This window comes from Bombus terrestris, chromosome 2 (genome assembly GCF_910591885.1).
Source record: "Bombus terrestris chromosome 2, iyBomTerr1.2, whole genome shotgun sequence".
In the NCBI taxonomy this organism is placed as follows: domain Eukaryota; kingdom Metazoa; phylum Arthropoda; class Insecta; order Hymenoptera; family Apidae; genus Bombus; species Bombus terrestris.
The window spans coordinates 8,916,185-8,940,363 of record NC_063270.1 but is presented as its reverse complement, the minus strand read 5'-3'; the positions used below and the strand labels follow the sequence as shown (position 1 = coordinate 8,940,363).

The window sequence follows — 24,179 nt, the reverse complement described above, 5'->3', positions numbered from 1 at the left end:
GAGCAAATGGAAGAAGGAGAAGACAAAGAGTGGAAAGAACTCGGAATAGATTACTGTTTGACATCTGTGAATGCTTCTCTCGTATTAATACTGAATCGATTGATGTGGCGCATATGCCGAATCATGGAATATTTTAAATTGATAACCTTCGGTATTACGTAAAGGATATATTTTCAAAGTTAAACATTTTTTATTCAAATATCTAGAAATGGAAAAAAAAAGAAAATAAAAAGCGAGTTGCCAACAGTGTTTCAGCTTTTCTTTATATCAAACTGACGAAACTGTGACGACAATCGACTGTTTGCTGTGATGACGGCATCTACTTTGACATTCTTTCGCATAATGGTATACTCTTATTATATAATCGGTTTTATTGTGCTCTTAGCATCTTCGTTCTTTCTCCATCCGCTCTATTTCCCACTGTTTTTATAATCTACGAAAATTGATGTAAAACAAATTTAGTTCGTTTCGAGCGACACTCGATACATTTTCGTATTCTCGATATGTTTATTCTTATTTGCAATTTTTATCGTAACCAGCTTCAAAATATTCGAGTGTAATTTGATTTACGAGTAATCGGGCAAAGGAAAAGCAATAAATAAATTACGGCTGGTCATATACAATCTTGGCAAAACCTTTTTATTCTTCAATCTTTCGTTATTTTCGTTTTTTCTTGGACAGTGGTCGTATTAAAATTATCACCGACACTTTAATTACCGATATACGCACGAAACCACGTATACATATGTACTCGCATATTTACATCTCGTATGCGTGCACTTATATATACGCGTATGTAAATGTACACTTGTAAGGTATACATTTCCGTTTATCGATAATGCGCGAATATGAGGACAACACGTTTTCAGGATGAACACGAATCCGAGTACGAGGAGTTGCTTCCCTTTCGTCGTGCACTGTGATGATGTCTTCGAGATGATGTTTGCGACGGTGACCTATGCTTGGACGAAGACTTCTTGCTCTTCTTGGATCTATGCGATCGAGAACTGCTCGGACTGTCGTGGTTGCTGTGACAAACAAACGATTGCGAGAGAAACAGAGGAAGAGAGTATAAAAGAGAGAGCGAAGAAAAGAGATCGATTACAGATAATCGAAGCGGTGGTTTTGGCTGTATTTACGAATAGGCATAGATAAACTGTCACTACGTTGTACGCAGTATTAGACGTGATAATCGATCGAAAAAGTCGCGTACCTTCTGTGAGAACTTTTCTTCTTTTTGTGTTTCTTGTGAAATTTTTGTCTATCTGTGTAACTTCGACTTCCACTTGGACTCCTCGATCGTGGTCTAGATCTTTTGCCGGTCAAGTCTGCGCTCTTGAGCCTGTCCATCAAAGAGTTTCCACCGGTGGTCCTTAAATCGCAAGAGGACTTTGAGTCCTCCAACGACGGCGAGGGGGATGGCGACGGGACGGAGTGCACTTCGTCCGAGTCGTCTTTCCTTGTTCCTACTTGATTCGCGACAGTCGCTACGGTTCCACTACCTTTCGGTAAACCGGAGCTCTGTATTTGACTTAAAAACGCTGCCGCTTTCTTTTTCCTTTCCAATTGAAGCTGCCTCTCTCTCGAAGTAGCAGCCAGTTTGTCACGTGCTGCAGCAACTAGCTTATCCTTGATCCTGTCTTCGGCCTGTTTGTGCCTAATCTCCTTTTGACAGTCTTCCAGAATCTCGTCCGTAAGGTCCACTAACTCCTTTTCCTCGTTTTTCCACTTTTTGTCTGATTTCCACGCTCCACTGCCATCTTTGTCAACTGAAATCCCAACACCGATTAGTGAACTCTGTTCGTTCGAATCTTGTGGCGAGCTTGGTTTTGAATTTCCATCTTTACTCTCGGCTTCCATTTCATCGTCACTCTCTTCCAGTGGCAGTGCGTTTCGTTTTTCAATCACCCCGGTATCCCCATCCTTTGGCTTTTTTATCGAAAACGAAACTGTCGTCACTTGTTTCACTCCTTCAGTGTTCGACGCCGTCGTCGTCGTCGATGTCGTAGTTGTTTCTTTCATCCTTGGCTCGCATTTCTTTTTCGCTTGTATCATCTTCACTCTCTTCTGCACTTCCTCCATTCTTTGTTGCTTCTTTTGCAATTCCTCCAGCTTCTTCTGCTTTTCTTCTTGCGGCTCCTGTTTCTGTAATAGCTCTTCCTCTGTCAATACTTTCGGGTTTACTGCACCTTCGTATATTGTCAATTTGTGCGCATAATAACCGTGGTACTGATGCGATAATTCGAGAAAATTGAATCTCGGATCTCCTTTGTTTTTAACGATCGCCTCGAAATCTCTACCGTTCTTCGCCACGTAACTCGCCATTTTATCTATAATTATTTGTACATCCGCCGGTGGAACGATAAATGAAGGTCTACTTAATTGTTTCTGAGATGTGGATCCGTACGGTACCAATTGTGGTTGTGACTCATTCGTTGTAATTTGTGTCGTCGACATTTCATTCGTAGATGTTAATAAGTTCGGTACAGCCATTTGTAATGGTGATTGTATCTGCCCGTTTGGTCCGTATATTACTGGACCATGAGAGTATTGTACAGGTGTGGCAGCCGTTGTAGCCGTTGCAGTCATCGCAGTAACCGAAGTTGAATAAGGGTTATAATTCTATAAAGAATAACAGAGGGTGCTCGTTACATTGCGTTTCTCTTTAACCATGTTTCTGTTTATTATATTTTGCGTTCCGAATCTCTTACTTGTCCTGGCATAGGGTGATAATATCCTGTGTTAGTTGTTGATTGAACTGTGCTTTCGCGATGTAGCGGCGGTGCTTTCGAAGGCGGTGGTTTTCCGGTTATTTTATTTACAAGCATCGAATAAGCACAGTCAGCTGATGGTTTATACTGTATACTTGGAATACTGGGAGCCTGTAAACAACGACGAATTCGAGATTGATTTGTATTCGAGCCAAGTTTACGAGAACTGCACGAACATCGAAACACACGATCTACGACTCGTATGTACAAAACGTATCCGGCGCAGAACGCATTAACTGCAAGCTACATACCGCTTCTATTTTAGTTAAGGACGACGCCAAGCTCGGATGAAGATACGGTTCATCGTCTTGATCGGATGATCCTTCTTCGTGTTCTATCATTAAAAAGAATACAAGTTAATAAAACGTTCAGTTGTATACCGGCTTACTAATACTTCCTATGAGTTACAGAGATTAACATGGATTAACAAATGTAACATAGAAATACTTACAGATGGAAAAGCTAAGTAGAATCAAAGTAGATGTGGGTAAATAAATCCTGCTTTAAATCTCTTGGATTATTTTAACACGACATAATAATGACAACATTTGAGAATGTTGCGATAAGATGGTCTCTTAAATAAAACAATATGCGTACCGGATTCTTCTTTCTCCGGCTGCTTTTCAGGATTATACTTTCCAGTCTTGATCGCATCCAGTATATATCTATAATATTGATGAAGCCGTCCGTCTATCGACAAGAAGGAAAATTGTGGATTATTCGCCTGCTTCGCTTTAATTAGAATCTCCATTTGGCCGCCTTGACGACTTATAAATAGCGCCGTTTTTGTTATGATGGCATTCAATTTTTGTGTTTCTGGCTGTTAAGAAACAATAACAATAAGCATGATAAACAGAAATATGAATTGTATATATAAACACATCTATTGTTGTTTGTTTACCAACCAGTGAAATACCCTCTGGAATTTCCAAATCAGGCGGTGGGACAAAAGTTTGATCCTCCTCCTGGGAACCTTCAGACTGTTTTGGACTTTGTGAATCATCGCACGCGATTTTCGATCCGTTCCCTTCCTCGTTGTAGTCATATGCTACTTGAGTGTATGTGTTCTCTGAATCCAGAGCTTGATGTAGCCTCTTTATTTCTTCCTCTGAAAGACGACCATTTTGTTGTTGATTTCATGCACTGATAGTAAATACGAGTGTACCATATACGCGATCCACTTACCATGATGCACAGCATCTTCCATTTCATTATTGTAGAGAGACCGATACCGCTCTTCGTCGCATAATTGCTCCACTTTCAGTTCATCCTCGGTCAGGATCGTTCGATGATCGAAACCACCTGTCGGTGGTTCATATATCCGTAAGTCCCCCAGAGCACCTCGTCCATCGTACCTATACACATACATAAATCGATTTAAACGTAGAAGAGATGTTATGTGTTTCAGATAGCAATTTGCTCGATTGCGGCATCTGAAAATTGTGTCACGAAGCAAACCCTGTTTCAGTCAACCTCAAAATTTCTCTGAAATAGAATATAGTTATACCACACACGTCCCGTTTATATCACTTTACAAAATAATAACGACAACGATATAATAACAACGATAACAATTCGATTTCAAATGCTCTGTTTATTCGAACTATTTGTTACTATTTATAGACATCGCGGAAACTTCTGTAATCAACCCAAAAAGTTGTGCAAAAAGTACTACTCTTTTTTACTTATTATTAGCGGGCAACGAATGACATTACGCTAGAGTTTCTTTTGTTTCGCGAATGTATAATCGTTTGCATTGAGCATTGTTCAATTTGATCTTGTACAGATCCAGAAGCAGAGGCGAATAACAGGAACCGCGTTGTGCGTCTATGTAGGTAGATACATTCGATTCTAGAACGCTAAAATACATACCATGCTGAACGATTATAGTACCTACAATCGTCAGCTGCCGTTTGTCTCTCTACGCTGTGTCTCACCTTGCTGCTGCGCCGTCGGTCAGCCACAAAACACCAACGTGATGAGACCACGTTGCTCTACGGCCGTGCAAAGCGCGTATATATCGCGCTTCCACACCGCCTGTTCACAGCCAAGACACCTGCAGAAACCTTAAACAGTCTCCAGATTGCTTATCCGTACGTTAACCGTTTATCGTTGAATTTTTCCAACTGCTGCACTTTGCTTAGTTTCGATTGATATCATTCTTCTAAAGGTTACATGTACGGTGCATTTATGCAAGAATAAATATCCTAGATGATAAATTTGTCTAGGTTAGGGAAACGGACCTGTCTATTTTCAATGTGCTATCGCCCATCCATGGTATCAAATGCTTTCCTTGATCAATCATTTTCGCCTTGTCATCATCTCGAAATAATTTGCAGCTATATCCAAACACCAACAGCTCCTGCGGTTCCTCTTCTCCATTTTTTTTACGCAGAATCCCCGAATCTACCATCCAACGCTGACTTTTCGATGTCGCCATTTTCTATCCACTGATACTACTTGCGTTCCACCTTGTACATTATACATGCCAAGAAATAGCCAATAAACCTGAAGTTGGCTGCGGGATTAGAACGTTGCCTAAACCTGCTATCATAATTTTCAACTATTTCGTCTCTAGATCTGAAGGCCTGTGACTCTCTTTAGCGTGAATATCTTGCATGATGCAACAGCGTATACGAGGCAACGAATAGAAATTATTTAACAAATTTATTAATTAAATGTCAAAATTATTTGTCAGTAACAAGTGTGATCACTCACAAATTTCGTATTTACTTTCTTTACCATGGGAAAGAATATTGCCAAGGCATAAATCGCCCGCTTTCTAATATTGTAAACTCCAATCAAATTTCGCTCACTAACATATGTACATTGCACTTACATATTTATTAAATATGTATATACCATGATCATTTAAACAGATCTCAATATTCGTATACTGAAACTTTGAGAAAACCATTCGAAAATTGAGTCATGAAAATCAACTTTTGCTTTTCATGTCGATTTTTTTACAATTCAATTTTTGGATGATTTTCCCGAGTATCGAAACCTGATTATGGGTTGGTGGTAGGGTACACACAATGGGAGAAATACAGCTTGGAGATGTAAGCGTCTCAAATTATACTATCAAATAACAGTATTGATTAATTATAATGAGACCTATAATCGCATACAGTAGAAATTTTTCAATAGAAATCAAGATTAAAATATATGTATATATATAATATATATATATGTACATATGTATATTTGCCATTGCCTATGTTCATAATATTTGTATATCTCAATGCGATCTTGACTGAGTATTGGTTTTCCTATTTTCTCAAGTTTCTGATAATTTGTACGAACATGTTATTTTTAGCGTCCTATATTTCTTCCATTGATTATAATATCTAATTTACTCATGAACACGATACTAGATCGAAATATAAATAAATAAAATGAATAATATTTTGTTTCCGTGTTCAAACTTTCTATTACACCGACAAATTCATTGACTTCTCTCTCAAAGCGTTTTAATTTCTCAAGTCCATTCCAAATTACATGATTAGTGTATTAACATGACTTATATATATAGGATATGATACATATAGTACTTGATTCTATGTACCAACATAATTAATCACGATTCGATTATGTGATGATTTGCGATTCTAATAGACGAGTTATGAATTATAATTAAGGGTTGATTAACGTTTTGTAAAAATCAATGAACAGATATCCTTAGAAAATTAGATATATTTACGTTTTGTAAAATGATAGCACACTGGTACCTATTTCTTTGATATTAATTTTAAATTTAGATTCGTGTTTGTTTTCAGAATAAAATTATTGTGAAGTAATAACAATTATTTTGTCGAAAAATCGGTATACGGATCGTTCGCGTAACAATTACACATATTATAGTATAATTTCACAGAATATATTTGCAATAGAATCGTATAAAAATAAAATGCAAATTGTTCATGGATAGTAACTAGTTCAGCAAAAGTATGGAATGTAGGTATCTCATGACCGTACATACGTTACACAATCGTTGGTATAAAACGATATTGGTCATCCCGGAAGGCATGTCATAATCGTTAAGTCATTGTTCATTGTATCGCGTATTATAATAGTTTATAATACTGGCATGTACAATATTTCTATATTGTACGTTTTATTCATCTGAGTAATATTATTACTTCATTCATGTCTTTTCTTTATAGAAAAAAATGAATTGTTCTAAATAATACACTGCGCATATGATTTTTAAAATACCATTTCTCCAGTTATATAAAAATTCAAATTCGATAAATCTCAGAGCTATACAGAGTACATATATTTATACGATAAATGCGCTCTTTCGTATACATCTTCGAATTTTAATTATTTTATTTTATTTCTTTCTGAAACGCATCTTAAGTACAGCTATTTTCTGCTTTGTTTTTCTTTTAGACAGCAAGGAAAAATCTTTGATACGAATTGAACCACGTACTTTAGTAATTAAACGCGCTGTTTACTCGATGGCGATTCCTGTTGAAACATTATTTTCACATGTCTATCGTCGAAAACGTATTGAGATTATCAATACATGTTTGAATGGTACGCTGCTAATTATTTGATCGTTCGTTTTAAATCGTGGGAAAGGCGTATCTTGTTCACATATATACCACTGCGTAACGAAATGATAGATTATGTAATCGTATTAAATCATTCCGCGTTATATCCAAACACAGAGCTTTGTGAAAAGTATTTAATTGGATAAAATAGTTTTAAATCCTCCATCTTCTTATGATAAATACTTAGATGTTACTCGAAATGATCGCGCAGTTGTGCATATAGGAAGCTTCTATTTCTCGCATATTCATAAATGTTAAAATATTAAGTATATTAAGAGTACTGTTGTTTGATTGTGATGTTTGAGTATTATAAATATCAGATAGTTCATGCATGAAACTACGAGTCATTCATTCACGTACAATTATTTAGAGGGACAGTTCGAGCCTCTCATTGCTATGATGAGGCGCAAAAGTACATTCCATATCAAGTATGCAATATGAAATCATGATTTCTGTTCTTAATTGATTTGGAAAGGTAAAAGAAAAAGAAAAAAAAAGAGAAATAAATGTTACAAATTGATTTAACACCGTCTAATAGATTTCATACTGCAATAAATGACTAACATTACTTGTCATGTGACTTGGAAACCTCAAACATCTACTGTAGATTTCAAGCTTTTGTAGTAATAAGATATCATATCATTGATTTTTTCGGAGTAATGGTGTTGCAACATGAAAAAAATCAATGATATAATATCTACTATTTTATCGAAAATTTATCATTTACACTTGCTTTTGCCGTCGAGTAATTTTTTCCAAAGATCAAATTGCTCGCTGTACTTGACCATGTGAATACTTATACCTCGTTGAACATTACACGCACTATATGATATTTTTTTATTTAAAAATTCATTAGCATGCGTCCTTTTGATACCCAGTTTATTTGCAACTATACCAGTCACAAAAACATCTTCAAGTTTAAGATATGTTTGGTCTAATGCAGCATCATACAGCTTACGTATGATATCGCTGGATAAAAGATACGCTGGTCCGGTGGTGAAGTCTGGGAAGATGGCATGTTTAAACTGTGCTTGAGATACATAATACTTGCTTTTTTTGTTCCTAATTGGTTTCCATTTCTTGGCTAGTCTGCCAAATATTACATTCTTCTCTTTTGCATGTTTAATCGTGAAAGCTTGCAAACGTGGAACATTAATAAACATGTCGTCATCAGTCTTTAAAAGAAATTTCACCTTGGAACAATAACTATCTACCCATTCGAGGGTAGAAATTGTTTTAAGCGTCAGATTGGAATATGAATCTAGAAATTTCCCGCGTATTACGTCGTTGTAAGTTTTTTGTTCCTTTCTCAAAATTGTTTCCACTTTGGAGTCCATAGTTGCACCTAACATAAACAAGATACTAATATCGCTTCTCTGACCAAAATGACCCCATGTTTGTCGTATTGCCATTCTAGCTTCTAGATGAGTTGGTGCTGACATTACTATTATTACCAGATCCATTTCTCTACCAAAATTTGGACATTTCTCTGGTATTGGTACCATATGACCAGCTTCATAAATAGCACGTGCAGAGTATTCATTGGGAAGCACAGAGACTGCTTTGGTCTCGTTGATAACCTTGTCCATTTGCATAGGTGGTTTTTCGCTACTTTGCTTGGAAATGACGACTGATACATTCGCAGTTTGAGAATTAGAAGATGTTGACTGTGTAGTAATCACAGCATTCGAAAGATTAGCATTTTGTACACTGTAAGGATCAATGACAGATAATTCTGGAGAGTCATTTTTGGACAAAGTTCCTATATGAATCTCTATGCTGGTGTTTGATCGTTGCTTGTAAATCTCCAGAGATGTAGGTCGACCTAAATAGAATATAAAATTTCTTAAAACATGTAAACGCATATTCAACTGTTATCTAATGATTATCAATAGTTGATCCAACTATTATCAATAGCAATAAATGTTAAAATCATTTCGTAATCGTATGTGAACGAAATATTATTTAATATTAGCAAAGAATCAATACTTACAAATGTTTCGTGGTACAGTATACTGAGGAACATCGTAGAGAGTCGTACGATAATACGCGTAGAAAGTCAAACAGACCAATCCTAGAATAAGGGTTCGCAAAGGGCGACTACGAAGATGTAGTAATTGACACATGGCGATCATTTTTATTACCCGTTTATTCCGCTTGTTTTCTTTAAAACGAATCCTTCTTCTTCATTTACATCGCCGTGATATTCAATCCACTACAAACAATTCGTTCGTCAGAAATTTTCCATCGTAGTGGCGAGTTCAGTGAAACAAATTGACAAGTATTTAGATAAATAGATTATCCTCATATTGTTTCGTTTAAAATTATTATAAGAGTAATATGTCGATCTTCCTCCGAGTTTTCTTTTATGGTACTAAACATGTTTAGAACAGATGGTTGGTATAACAACAGTTCAAATCTTCTTTGTAATCTTCATATCCTTAAACCATTCTTTAACCAAGGTACGTCAATTTCCGATGCGTTGCCATGTATTAATACGCACAGTCTTTTTAATACTGTCCAGCAAAAAATAGATGAGTATATTTATACAGAGGAATTTACGTAACCTTCATATTCGCTGGACGAAGGAATCGTTTTGAGTACATGAAAGTCTGACTACTATTCCGAAATTCCGAAAGTTCTATATACTATAGAAGTCTGTGCTTCCAATCCAAGATCCAAGTAAATACACGGTCCTGTCCAGACGAGTATGCAGCACAGACCTCTCATCTTATGGCACTTCGTGAATCATGTCCTATGTTCTGAAATACCGATCGTGTAAAAAATCCGACTGTTTCTTACGCCCTCTGCGATTTACAGCGGTAAGTGTAGGAATTACATTCAATACAATTAGTTGTAAAGTTGGTAAAATCACAGACAAGTGTTAAAAGGGTAAATCGTATACGACTAAAAGTCCGATAAGAATACCCCTCTGGTTATACGGTACACGTGATTAGAGGATTACACCAGAGATGATATATGTACATACAATATGTACGTATATATTACATTGCATTTTAAAATGATTTAACGATACAGTTTTTCTTACTTTATTTAAGCACGATCTCATTAAATACGATAGCATGATATACGTAAAACTGGAACCACTTGGATTACTACATAAATAACGATTTCAATGAAAAATATTTCAGATGGAAGTTGAATGGTTTCAAGGGAGGCGTAATTAGTTTTTGATAATTATTATTAACATTATTATTATTGCTATTATAACAGTTTTCCTTATTGCACTGATAATCGATGATTTTTGAATATATCTGAGGTGGTAATATATGTTTGTCCGTGATAGTTGTGTAGTAGTTGCTGGGCCTCGTCCGGAATACTTGTCGCTAGGGGCTGTAGATGTCACTGCTGGGGTACTGCTAAATTTTTCCTCCGTTTTTTTTTTTTTTTTTTTGTGCGTGGAAGAAAAATCATACTCTGGTCGCCGGGATTCGAACCCGGGTTCCCGAACGTTCGTAACCTAAGACGCTAACCACTGCACTGCCGCCGTCTAACACTAGTTAGTGTCAGAATGGTGGTATTTGGCTTGTCGAGTGCTGCCACATATCGTTGGGGCACGATTCTGAACAACTTTTTCTTATTCTGCCGCTCGGCTTTAGTTTTCGAAATATTTGCAAAAAACTGTCGGTACCAATCAGTGAATTCTGTTTATAATTGTGCGTCCGTGGCGGATCAAATGACACCTAACCCAAACTTAATTTATATTTTTTGTTCATAGTTTATGTACCTTTTATGGTCCTGACCGCTATCGTATTTCTTTCATCTTCGTTATTATTATATCGATATTTGTCATATCGATCACATCGGATTTTCGATCATTAATTATAATTGACATCCTATCGAAAATTGTAAAATTCGTTTCTCGAATAGTACATTTATCGAATAGTCGTATTTCCTTTTTTCCCTTTGAGATGTCGTTGTTGTCACTCACGCACTTTCATTCAATCGTTCGTTCCTCGAAAAGCGGGAAAATGATAAATCAATCGGATAATAATCTTCCGAGTACCGATTTTCATTCGTACGGTTTGATATGGTAAATTTGAGAAATCGACCGATCGTTTGAAGTTAGATATATTCGTGCTGATAAAGTGAAGAATAACCATAATATCACGAGGTATTAGGAAATGAGAGAGTAAAAGGTAAGACAGATGAAAAGCGGAAATAATGAACTAAAAAAGAATGAAATTCAAAGATAGAATAAAATAAATATAAAAGAAAATATCTTGCAATGTTTCTTTACGAATTTAAAATTGCAGCTGTTGCGAAATACGAGCGATTGATCGATAACCTATTTTTCCATAGTTGGCAGAGTGCCAGATTTCAAGTGAATACGCTGACTTCGAGAAGGCAAATGGCGTAACTTCATCCTAGGTCACGAATGTTTTCATGTTTACTGGACTAGCGAAATTAATAACGAGACCTCGGCAGAATCGTTGAATTGTTCCGCTGTAACTAAGTTATTACAGCACTTCCAATTTACTTGATTAAATATCGATCTACAATAATCTGCATATACATATGTGTTCCTACCAGAAGCAGAAGCGAAGCTAGTGACAACCACGTTATACGTATGTTTAAACGTAATGTATATCAGAGAATCGTTTTCATTATTCGCATTTATTGGCATTATTTGAACAAAACATTATTTTCTTTCGTACGTTTCTTGTCCAACACAGTTTCATTTCGGTTGACAACGACAATTATTCGAAAGACGAGTTTGCAATGTAAGCGTTTTACGTTCATTTACGCGAAATGTGTTAGATTAGGATAGAGCTAGGATATATTGACTCGTAACGTGTCGTAAACAGACGCGTCGTTTCTATCTCGAATGTAAAGTATTTCTAAGCATCTAGATTCTGGATACTAGACTCTAGACTCTAGATTCTAGAGAGAAATCACTTGACCTTAAAAACCCAACAAGCGAGTTAGTCGTTAGCAAGTGGTTGAACAGAAGAATATTTCTTCATTAAAATTACGTGAAACTTTTGTTTCTTTGCAAAACGGAGGGTTCCTTAAGAATAAAAATATGAAGCTATTGCTTCACATACGTTGATAATCTAGCCTAGTAATCGATAAGCGAATAATTTAAAAAATCGAAGGCGAGATGAGAATTACAAAACGTTAACGAGAAGGTTGAATGAGAAGGAAGAATTAACTACATATTAGAGTGTATTTAAGCGCAGATATAAAGTATCGATATGAAAAGAGAAGAACGGCGGTAGTAACGCCGGATAGCCGGCAACATTGACAATCGCGCGCACCCAATCGATGGCCCACTGCCACTCGTTTCTGCCTACAGCCTGTCTTTCTTACTTTCTCTTTACCTCTCTTTTTAACCCTCTTCTTCGACACACCCCATTCTCCATTTTGTCCTCCCGTTCTCAGACTCGACGTAGTTTATGCTACCACTTCATCTTTATCACCTTACTTCGTGTAATTATTTTCATAAAAAATGTTTCTTCCTTCTTATCTTCTTTACTTCAAATTTGATTTTTAAAATACGTTCGTTTATCTTTACAATCATATTTACCTATCTTTTTTGGCCTTTTTATTAGAGGAAGACGCGTAACACTTTGTTATGCATAGCAATCCATTTAGTACTTACTTTCATCGTCAGTTTTTTATACTTTTGAATATTTTGCTTGCAACACATTTCATTCTTAGTTTCACATACTTCTGGGTATTTATATGTCTTTTCTTTTTATCAATCCGTTGTTTCGTCTGCTTTACGACAGTTTGTCTTTATCTTTCGGAGTGTTTCCATAATGGCGTGGACAGCTGCGTCGGCGTCAGCGTCGGCGTCGGTGTCGGTATCGGCGTCGGCGCTATGATCTCGGTGGTTAGTTAGTAGACGAACGAAGGCGGTCGAGTACGTTGAGGTACGTCACGTTCGTTGAGAGTTCGCCCCGTTCACTCTCTTTAACCTTCGTTCACGCTTGTCGATATCGGTTGATGTTTGTACGATAGCCGGTGTATTAAAGGAAATCAGCTATCCTTCCTTTTTCTCTTACCAATAGATCGCAGTATCGTGTTACGGGTACGCATTACGAAAATTGATCCAATATATTCGCGATACGAAGGAAGACCTCGGAGTGGATTGCAGCGTGATAGCATGAACGCAGGATGATCTGCCGATATTCAGGGTCATTGTGGCCGCGTATCGCTTGAAAAAAAAGGTTGGTTTCAGTGGGTTCGCAATAACGATCGCGAAAGCTGTGACACGTGCGCATGCACGAAAGAGAACGAGAGTGCGAAAGAGCAAACGAGAATACGAACACGAGCGAGCTTGTTTCGTCAGTAAGCGAAACAGGAAAAGAGATAAAATACATAGCTAGATAGGTGGACATATAGGTATACATAGAGAGAAAAAATCACTCCAACAAGTAGATTCGTTTCCAAAGTCCTCTATGTACCGTGACACACCCAACGACCACCGAACGACGGTACATTCTTCCAATTCGTTTTCGTGTTTCGCATTAAATCAATAGATAACGTTCGCGCCGAAACATCTGACTTCAACTTGGTTTAGCTTGCGGTCGTCTATACGGTATACGAATGTTAAAACAGGTTTCGATAGAACGTAACAGGAACGCAGTTAACAACGACGATAAACATCTGAATCGACGGAAGGATATGCAGGCAAAGGATACGCGGCGATAACGAAGCATATCGCTGCCGGTAGTTGCGCGCGTTTCTATTCGTCGGTTGAAACGGCAGTGTCGGTAACTAGTATATCCTGCAGTATAGTATAAGCGTATTATCCTTTATCGATGCAAATTACTTTCTCGAAACGAGCGTTCGTTGGTTCACGTTGTTATCTCGACTTTCCCTGGATAAAAAATATCGGAGGAGCAACATGAACTAGCAACGTCTGATCATAGATAGGCTCGCTTTCGTTAAAAGAGATCCTTAGTTAATTGAATATAACGCTTACTTCGTGGTTTTGACGCGCGTGAAAGACAGTAACGAGGAACGCCGGGCGAAGAGAAACGATCCGTGTAAACGCTAGATGCACTAAGAATAAAAAGAATCGATATGAAACGCATCGAGGAGGAAGTTTTTCTTTCGTTCGAAATACGTTATTCGTAGAATGGCAAATCTGTGAAAACGTAAAAATTGGGAACGTAAAAAAGTGGAACACGTGGGTAAAACATTGAAAAGGAGGAGAAACGAAAGTGTCGTGAAAAAGATGTGTGTGTGTACGAAACGTTCTATTCGACTCGAATCTAAACTCGTGCTCGAACTGTGACACCGCATATCGGCGTTGCGCCAGAAATATTTACATATCTGTATGTAATTAAGACCCATATACGGGTGATTATAACGAACTCGTGAATCTCCATTACCGTGCTGGCGCCGAATCTCGCGTCGTGCCGTGTCGCCTCTTCGATACACGAGTATGCGAGAGGATCGATGATCGGCGCGTTGCTTGATCAGAATCTGTCGCCGGGTTTCTCGTCGCGTTCCGTGTCGCGTGTCTGACGCGCGAGCACGCGCGCAAGTCAATCCTTGATCGAAAAGGAAGTGGAGTGACACGAAAGAGCAACAAAGAGAATAGAGTCGAACGGAGACGAACAAACGTTGGACAATCGATATTCGTTGCATCTGAACCGGCAAACGTTTGTTGTTGCTTTATCTCTTTTAATGCTCTCTCGTTGGAATTTACGTACATGTACTTGCTCTCTCGAGTCTCGTGTAAATAAGAAATGGAAATAAGAAAGAGCGTGAATACGAAAGTAGACGAAACACGGAGATAGATAGAGCATGTATATATGGTATAGGAAAATGAAAAGAAACTGGTTCGATCGTAGGTGTGGTGGAGAAGAAGAAGAGGAGGAAGAACGGATCCGTAACTGAGAGGGAAGATTAGGCTTCCTGGACCATACGGGAAGTATATCCTGAGGAAGCAGAATGATCGACCCGAGCTCGTCGGAATCGGAAAGCGAGGAGGATCAAAGTTCGCAGCATGTCGGGAGTGTTAGCGGTGGCGGAGGTGGCGGAGGTAGTGGTGGAGTTCGCACAGGGAGCGGTAGCTCGTACGGATCCCGGCGACAGATCGGACCTGGGGCTAGCCTTGGTGGCGCGAGCGGTCCCGTATCGGGTAGCGTGAGCTCGTTGGCCTCACCAGGAGGATCGATCCACGGACCGGTCGGGACACCTCGTGCTGGCACGGCTACCAGCCAGGATGGCACATTGGATGCATCTAGTTACACTACAGCGAGAAGCTCGTTGTCGCCGTCGATGTCTACCGCCCAGGATGCGGCAAGTTACGCTCAGAGACCTACCAGCCCTTCGCCCTCCGTCGCCAGCGAGAAGACCGAAGCGGATCTCCAAGTATCTATCTATACCTTTGTCTCTTTCATTTACACTTTGTCCTTTGCTCGAAAGATTTTCACGTTCAAGCGTGATCTTGCTCTGCGTAGGATAAACAAGAGCGGGAAGAAGAGGAAAGGAAGACTAGGATACAGTTGTACGTGTTCGTATCGAGATGCATTTCGTATCCGTTTAACGCCAAACAACCACTGGATATGACGAAACGTTCGCTAAAAGTGACCAAGCAGCAACTCGAAACGATATGTTCTCGTTTTCAGGTAATCATCGATGTTTCTTCTTCGCATCGATCAACCGACAGATATTCCATCTTTGTTCGTTTCTTTCCCGTTCTCCGTCGTATATGCAGATATACGCACGTTGTCTCTGCCCATCTTCGTACGATATAACTCGGTCGTTCGGAGTCGTGCGAATGTCGACTCAGGACCGTTTCTTCGTGTCTTCTTCGAAAGCACACGTCCCAATCTTCGCCGATTACGGATCGATTTTGAAAAATTAACGAAAGATCGCGAGCAGAATATTAATTTACAAATAACTTTTGCATTTTAAGATAACAAGTAAGATTAAGTAAGATAATTGCTTCTATCGTCCTGCGTACGGCTATGTCAACGGCTGTCTCTTTTTAAAGCTTCGATTAACGATCATACTATATCGTTTGCAGCGAGTATACATATAAACGATCGAAAGATCAAAGGGCGAACGAAAGAAACCCGTCTAAGAAGATGTAACGCGATGAAAGAAGCCGTATACTGTCGTTTTATGCACGAATTCGTCGCAAACGAGTAACCTTCACCTTCGAGTGGCTGATAGAAGGAGAGCGATTGACGCGAGTCGATCCGTCTCGACTTCGTAATCCGTAGAAAAAGAGACGGGGAGAAAGAAAGGAGAGGGTGAAGGAAAGACTCATATGCTTTGTTATGATTTACAGAGTTTTCTAAAGGGAGAAACGCAGATAATGGCGGATGAAGCGTTCCGCAATGCCATACAGAATTATTACGACGTATTTCTGACGTCGGATCGAGTGCTGCAAATGGTGCAAAGCGGTGCTTGCTCACAACTCGACTTCCGCGAGGTGTTCAAGGAGAACATAAAGATACGTGTTCTACGCTTCCCGGAAATCGACGGATTGAGCAAAGAGACTGTACTTACGTCCTGGTTGGCCAAATTCGATTGTATCATGAAAGGTTCGGGGGACGAGGAGACCAAGAGGCCCTCCAGGATGCAACAGCAGTCTTTGATCTCGGAGATGATTCTACCGAAGGAGCAGCTGTACGACATGTTTCAGCAAATTCTTGGCATCAAGAAGTTCGAGCATCAGCTTCTGTTCAACGCCCTCCTGTTGGACTCAGCCGACGAACAGGCTGCCGCCATCAGGAGGGAGCTGGATGGTCGCCTCCAAAGGGTTAATGACATGGAAAAGGTAACGCTTTTCGATGCATGCATTCGTCTGTTTGCGTTTGTTTTATATGTTTCCAAGTACGGTAGTACCTCGTTTATTCGCCATTCGTTTATAGGAACACGTTAATGTTCAGCTTCGGATAAACGAGATTCTACTCTGCACATACGCACGATCGTTACGATCGCTGTTTTCCTCTTGTTCGATAGAACCGCAAGCTTATGCCCAAGTTCCTTCTAAAAGAAATGGAGTCGCTCTACATCGAGGAACTCAAGTCGTCTATCAACCTGTTGATGGCTAATTTAGAGTCATTACCGGTCTCGAAAGGTTCGACAGACAGCAAATACGGCCTGCAGAAGCTGAAGCGCTGCAACCATCGACGTGAGCGCTCCCGCTGCCGCGGTCAGGGTTCTCTCGTTAAATTGGAGAGCGACTCCGCTGACTCGGAACCGCAGTTAACCAAAATGGACGTAGGCCTGACCTTCCAGCTGGCTGTGGTAGTTGTAGAGGTCAGGGGCTTGAAGAGTTTGCCGCCGAACAAGATAGTTTATTGCACGATGGAAGTCGATCGTGGCAAAAAGCTGCAAACCGATCACGCCGAGGCTTCGAAACCTATGTGAGTAGTAGCCCGAGCATTAAGTAGACCACCGGTAGAGCTAAATTCTGCGAAGCTAAACCGAAAGTTCGATTTATTTTTTTCTTTTCTTTTTTTGCATCCACGTTTTGGCATATTGCACCGACTCGCCCTTACATCGTTTCTTCTCTGTTTTTTTTCTCTTTCTCTCTTTGGCCGCATCGATTTACAGGTGGGACACGCAGGGCGACTTTACCACCATGCAACCGCTGCCACTGGTCAAGGTTCGACTCTACACTGAAAATTCGGCGATGCTCGCGCTCGAGGATAAGGAGCTAGGCAAGGTACATCTGCGACCTACACCGTTCTCCTGCAAACATCCGGAATGGTATCGAATGTCCGTCCCGAAAAACTGTCCCGACCAGGATCTCCTCATCAAAGTTGGTTGCCGAATGGACAAACCTTTCAACATGAAACACTGCGGCTACCTTTACGCAATGGGCAAGTCTGTGTGGAAAAAGTGGAAGAAACGATACCACGTGCTAGTTCAAGTTTCTCAGTACACGTTCGCGATGTGCTCGTACAAAGAGAGGAGAAGCGAACCCTCAGAGATGATGCAGCTAGATGGTTATACGGTTGATTATATCGAACCTGCCTCTGCTAATCTTATGGTTGGCATGGATCTAGATGACGGAAGGTAGATATCGCCTGTGTACATGTACAGTGGAGTATGTTATCGGAACGAACGTATGCTAGCTACACGCATGACCAGGGTTTATCAAGAGAATCAGTTTGGTACAATAAAATACACACAGATATCTCGGTGTATGCTATATGTATTCCTGAATCAATTACATTCGTTCCAGTACACTCCGCTGTATCTATACATTTCGCGCGAATTACGATCGATGTACGATCGGATACAGTTGAATATACGAATGGTCGTGGTAATCCTCGCGATTGCAATCGCGACGATTGCAAGTATCTGCGTGTAGTTATTCGACTTGCAACTAATAACGCGATGTGTTTATGAAACCTTAAGAGTTTTGATTTTCGTGTTTATTCGGGGAGTACACGTTGTCGGGTGTTACAGTATATTCTTCAACGCACAATTGAATGATTATCGGTGCATGTATTAATCCAAAATACCATTTGTAAATTTCTAACATTTGTAACATTTAAATTGTAACATGTAAATTGTAACATTTCGGTTACGAGCTGAAATTTGTTTCAAGAAGTCCAGTTAAACGAAAAAAAACGCGTATAGACGGAACAAAGAAATACAGAAATGATGGAATTACTGGACTGACAGTGAGCGTAAAATGATAAATACCATGCATCATCTTTTTGCAGATTTTATTTTAATGCGGTTCGCGAAGGGGACAGCATAGTGTTCGCTACGGACGATGAGAACGAGTGCCAGACCTGGGTGATGGTCATGTACAGAGCGACTGGCCAGTCCCACAAACCCACTCCACCAGTTTCCGCGGACAAAAATTCCACCATCAGTAAGATACAGGGCGACGCCGATCGAGCGAAAAAGCACGGGATGGAAGATTACATTAGCGCGGATCCTTGCAAGTTCGATCACCACGTTCTCTTCAAGTTTTTACAAAACTTGATTCTGGATTATCGCTTGAACGATCCATACTGTTCCCTTGGCTGGTTTTCACCCGGTCAATTATTCGTTCTGGACGAATATTGCGCTAGGTAACGCGATTACGAGATGCGAGAAAAGATCTCCCGTATCTGAAACAGAACATCGTGAACTTGCGCTCTCGTCCGCTTGCCTTCGCAGATACGGAGTACGAGGCTGTTTTCGACACTTGTGCTACTTGAACGATCTACTGGACAGAATCGATCGCGGACTCATGATCGATCCAACTCTGATTCACTTTAGTTTCGCCTTTTGCGCCAGCCACGTCTACGGCAGCCGTACGGACAGAGTCGGTTCTATCACTCACGAGGAGAAGGAGAAATTTCAAGAGGTGAAAGAAAGGCTCAGGCAAATCCTCGAAGAACAAATTACTAATTTTAGGTAAGAGACTGTAGTTAATAGCAATTACTCCGTGTTTCTTTTGTCTTTCTCTTTCTTTCCTCTTTTCGTTCTTTTGCTGAAGTGATAAAAAATCGAATTCTTGTCGAAATACATAGATACAGTTTCCCTTTCGGTCGGCCGGAGGGTGCACTTAAAGCTACTCTGTCTCTTCTGGAACGAGTAATGATGAAGGATGGCGTCAGTTCCGTACCTCCCGAGGAAGTGAAGGCTTTGATCAAGAGTTGCCTCGAGAAAGCTGCTCTTGTTAACTATACGAAACTTTCTGCCGAAGCTAAGATCGAAGATGACTTCAGCGGTGAGGTTTGTGCCTCGCCTAGCAAGAAGCTCGAGGATCTCATTCATCTGGCCGAAATGTGCGTGGATCTGCTTCAACAAAACGGGGAGCACTATTCGAAGGTATTAGTTGGGTTTCTACAACTGAATGTCATCTTTTCTGGATCCTCGAGAAGTAAGATCATTGACGAGAAGGAAAAGGCAAACAGTATTGGTAATCACGATCACATTCATCTTCATACGAATCGCGTTCACGCTCGGGCTACGTCCTCGTTGAAGCAACAACGAGAATTTTTTTATTTGCCTGTTGTTGCTGCATGTTTCAAAAAGTCCAACAAACACTAAGTCGTAGCTTGCTGTTTTTCCATGAATTCCTCGAGCCACTTGGATTATTTAGAATCGGTAGGCAAAATGCATAATACATATACGTTATGTACAAGATCGTATTACGACAAATAGACCTTATCGTATCTACGTATACTCGAGGATTCTTTCCTCAGGGCGATAGTCCCATCGCTCTGAGTTTTATGCTACTCATACCCGTCGTATGTATGTGTGACGTCCAATATTTTCACGAGCCGCTCCTACTACACTGTACCGCAGGCGTTCGCCTGGTTTAGCGATCTTATGGTGGAGCACGCCGAGATCTTCTGGTCCTTGTTCGCCGACGACATGGACAAGGTGCTTGCCGAACAACCGCGCGACACATGGGACAGCTTCCCGCTCTTCAAAATCTTGAACGACTATTTGAGGGAAGATGGTACGTGTGCTTTTGTTGTTCCTCCATACTTTGTATTCCTTTTGTGATCAATTTACAGCAAAAATGTTTCACTTCTATTATTTCTATTATATAGAAATATAGTCATATTTATTATTTTGACGAGGCCTTCCTAAATTTTCCCATCGATATGTACACAAAACATGAAAAATAAATAACGAACGGCTGTATTCTCTACTTCGATAACTTGCTTTTTCTTTTTTTTTATTATGCAAATTCATAGCTTTTTTCTTATTTATCGTTGCCATTTTCTTCTTGTTTTTGTTCTCCTCCTGATCGTCGTCGTTACCGCCGTCAACTTTCGATCAAGGCTAACTTTCTTTATCTCGATTCGTAGATAATTTGAAGAATGGAAGGTTTCATCAACATCTTCGCGATACTTTCTCTCCGATGGTGGTGCGTTACGTGGACTTGATGGAAACCTCCATTGCACAATCGGTTTTAAAAGGTTTCGAGAAGGAACGTTGGGAGATAAAAGGGAATGGATGCGCTACGTCAGGCGAATTATTCTGGAAGCTCGATGCGCTTCAATCTTTCATTCGTGACCTTCATTGGCCGGACCAAGAATTTCGGCAGCATCTAGAACAGAGATTAACGTTGATGGCATGCGACATGATCGAAACTTGCATGCAACGAACAGATGCCGCGTTTCAACAGTGGCTGAAGAAAGGTGTAACTTTTATTTCGACTGATTACATCATACCATCGGAAATGTGCGCGATGGTGAACGTTATTCTCGATGCGAAAAACCAAAGCTTCGAATTGTGCACCATCGATGGTGTCGACGTGGTAAGTTCTTTATTTATCTAAAATACACCACTGATAAAGAACAAAGTGTGCCGTCTTAGAAATCATGTTGAAGGGCAATTTGTCTTTTCCTCTTGCAACCAGTATAGCAGAATATTTTGTTTATACTAACATGAAACTCGGAATGCAATTGCAGATGAAATTGTAACAACAACTTCGAGTTATTCGCTAAATTTTGTACGTTTCTAATCAGATTTTGGCACTTTGTATCTTGTACCTCGTACCGGTGTAAGTAAATGCTACGTTTGGATTTGTAGCTACGAGGCGCAGTGTGTTTCCTCGTTGGTTCACATCCGACTGTATTAATCTTTGCTACAGTGACTATCACCGATTGTGATTTCCTTTCAGCACCAATATCATGGCAATATCGACGATTTGATAGAAAAAATGTTGGCCTCCATGACACAAGGAATGATCAACAAGCTGGTCACGGTTCTAGAGACTACCTTATCCAAACTATCTCGTTACGACGAGGGATCTTTCATAGGTTCCATTCTCAGTTTAACGGTAGTTTATTATCTTTTTCTTAAATCACGAAAATCCGATTAATCGGATACAGATAGAAATTAACACGTTCGTTCGCGAACTATTTACGAAACTCTTCTTTAGAAGGTATCGGGAAGCGGGAAAGAAATGGGACAGGCCTATGTGAGCTTTACGAGAAACTGTATGGACCAAATTCGTGGAAAAGTCTTGGACGAATTATGGATTTTAACGTTCTTCGAGGTATGCATACAGATAGCTTGATCAAACTTTTCTCCTCTGTAGAATTATTTTCTATTCGATCTTCTTCCCTTTAGCAATGGTATACGGCGCAAATTCAAATGCTGTGCACATGGCTTTCGGAAAGACTCGATCACAGCCTACATCTCTATCAGTGTACCTGTTTGGCCCACATCGTAAAAAAGATTTACTCGGACTTCGAGCTGCAAGGTGTCATAGAGGAGAAACTCAACTCGACAACATATCAGACTATATTTAAGAGGATGCAAACGGAAGAAGCGACTTGTGCCTTAACGAGCGTTCAGAACGAAGAGTGAGTACTCGTAATTTGATCGAACGACGATACCTATAGTAAACGAAAGCGATTCGACAGAGTTGTAAAATCTTGTTCTCCCTTATTATTTAGAGGTCTTTCGGAGAACGGTAACGACGACGAGGTAGAACGACCAAAGCCAAAAGTAACGGTCGTCGAAACGGTCAACAGCGAAGACGCGAATCTAATCAGCAACGTTACTTCGAACGTTGTTGAAAAAGTTGGAAACATGTTTGGCAAGGGCATTGGTGGACTTTCGACGAAGTTTGGCGGACCTAGCTGGTTTTGATCATTCTTCTTATTACCTCTAGTATTATTGCTTATCTTAATTTCTCCTTCTGTTTCTTCTTTTTTCCTCCATACTTTGCTTATCTTTTCTATCATTATGATCATCAGTATCGTTGTTATCATTGTTGAATAGCAATTACTACGATGATAATTACCGTCAGTTCGTATTATTAATACTTTTCTTTTTTACTATCGTTATCACTTTACTTTCGTCATTACTGTAGCCACTATTACTTCTAATATTCAGTCGACAACTTTACATTGAACGAATAGATTGTTTTGTCTATACATATGTACATACAAAACGAGAGTTTCGACGACAAGATTGTCCATAGTACACTTTAGAAATTTGTTCGAACGAAGCATTCTTCGAAGAAGAATCACTATTCGGTACAATCGATCGAAAGGATAAACCTTATCGTTATCGCACAGACGTGTGTGTTTGTGTTAGTTTTCATGGATTCTACAGGCTTTTCGACAAATTTTCGTTTCGTTGTTCGATTACGTTCGGCCGTTCGTCCAAAGAGAGTGTGACGCATCTTTTTTCGAATCGTTACCGATTTGATACACTTGCTCGAACGAGAACTACTGGCGAACGCGACCGCTGTAAGGTCGAAAGGTCTTCTCCTTTATCTTTCTCTACCATCTGTGCATCGATAAACGTTTCTTTTGTTCAAAACTTTTATAGATATCACGTTTCTCATTTATACATATAGTAAACGCGCCGATCGACTGTGTATTTATGTTCTAAACGATCCTATACAGTTGCTGTTGCTGTTGGATGAGTATTTCAAATAGGTGTTCGCATCGCGAGAGAAACCGATTTATAAATTCACTGATCATATGTATGTTACAGCTATTTGTTATCATATTTTCGTGTTTCTTCCTGTTTCTATCTTCGCTCTTTATTCTTCACATCTCTATTTCTCTGCAAATCCCTACTTTATTTATACTAATGCCACTATCGTAAAAATGTCTAACGTTGTTTGATAATCATGTTTATAATATACATAGATATTGTTTTCAAAAAAACAAAGATTTGTCAACGAAAGCTATGTTATTTTTGGTACGAATAAGCGTTCAACGACGCGACGGTCCAAAAGGGCTCAACCTGTGTGTAGTAATGATTTAATAGACGATCGCGTTTCTTCTCGTATCAACACGAAATGATCGATAATTTTAAACGATTGGTAACATCGCATTGACCGTCGAGCTCTTCAAGTATTTTGACTACCTCAAATTGTCCATGTATAAGTAAACTGGACGCCACGGAAAATTTCAGCCTA

At 39.6% G+C, this 24,179-nt stretch overlaps 3 protein-coding genes across 8 annotated transcripts; 1 reads left to right on the top strand and 2 right to left on the bottom strand.

The window, feature by feature from the left end:
* Window positions 1-618: 618 nt before the first annotated feature.
* LOC100646253 (splicing factor, suppressor of white-apricot homolog) lies at window positions 619-5,680 on the bottom strand. 2 transcript variants are annotated; one of them, XM_003393628.4, is made up of 8 exons: window positions 5,015-5,680; window positions 3,957-4,126; window positions 3,677-3,879; window positions 3,369-3,591; window positions 3,023-3,105; window positions 2,712-2,882; window positions 1,214-2,622; window positions 619-1,028 (listed from the first exon to the last, which is right to left on the bottom strand). In XM_003393628.4, exons 1-8 carry the CDS (start codon window positions 5,209-5,211, stop codon window positions 866-868), a joined length of 2,619 nt encoding a protein of 872 aa, XP_003393676.1. In that variant the 5' UTR covers window positions 5,212-5,680; the 3' UTR covers window positions 619-865. The 2 variants fall into 2 exon arrangements, with proteins under 2 accessions (XP_003393676.1, XP_012172557.1); XM_012317167.3 differs by having other exon boundaries at window positions 4,709-5,158.
* Window positions 5,681-6,227: 547 nt separating this feature from the next.
* On the bottom strand, window positions 6,228-10,095 carry LOC100646135 (beta-1,3-galactosyltransferase 5). Its single transcript, XM_012317153.3, has 2 exons — window positions 9,324-10,095; window positions 6,228-9,155 (listed from the first exon to the last, which is right to left on the bottom strand). The coding sequence occupies exons 1-2, from the start codon at window positions 9,463-9,465 to the stop codon at window positions 8,050-8,052; spliced, it is 1,248 nt and encodes a 415-aa protein (XP_012172543.3). The 5' UTR covers window positions 9,466-10,095; the 3' UTR covers window positions 6,228-8,049.
* Window positions 10,096-12,990: 2,895 nt separating this feature from the next.
* Window positions 12,991-23,916, top strand: LOC100645936 (calcium-dependent secretion activator). Of its 5 annotated transcripts, XM_020867484.2 has the most exons (16): window positions 12,991-13,230; window positions 13,369-13,527; window positions 15,163-15,685; window positions 15,775-15,942; window positions 16,611-17,102; window positions 17,288-17,694; window positions 17,885-18,349; window positions 19,006-19,362; window positions 19,451-19,690; window positions 19,807-20,109; window positions 20,578-20,744; window positions 21,100-21,551; window positions 21,918-22,076; window positions 22,179-22,295; window positions 22,370-22,605; window positions 22,699-23,916. In XM_020867484.2, exons 3-16 carry the CDS (start codon window positions 15,263-15,265, stop codon window positions 22,892-22,894), a joined length of 4,182 nt encoding a protein of 1,393 aa, XP_020723143.1. In that variant the 5' UTR covers window positions 12,991-13,230; window positions 13,369-13,527; window positions 15,163-15,262; the 3' UTR covers window positions 22,895-23,916. The 5 variants fall into 5 exon arrangements, with proteins under 5 accessions (XP_020723143.1, XP_020723148.1, XP_020723157.1 ...); XM_020867489.2 differs by having other exon boundaries at window positions 13,198-13,527; window positions 22,182-22,295; XM_020867498.2 differs by having other exon boundaries at window positions 13,199-13,527; window positions 19,807-20,107; window positions 20,588-20,744.
* The last annotated feature ends 263 nt before the right edge of the window (window positions 23,917-24,179 follow it).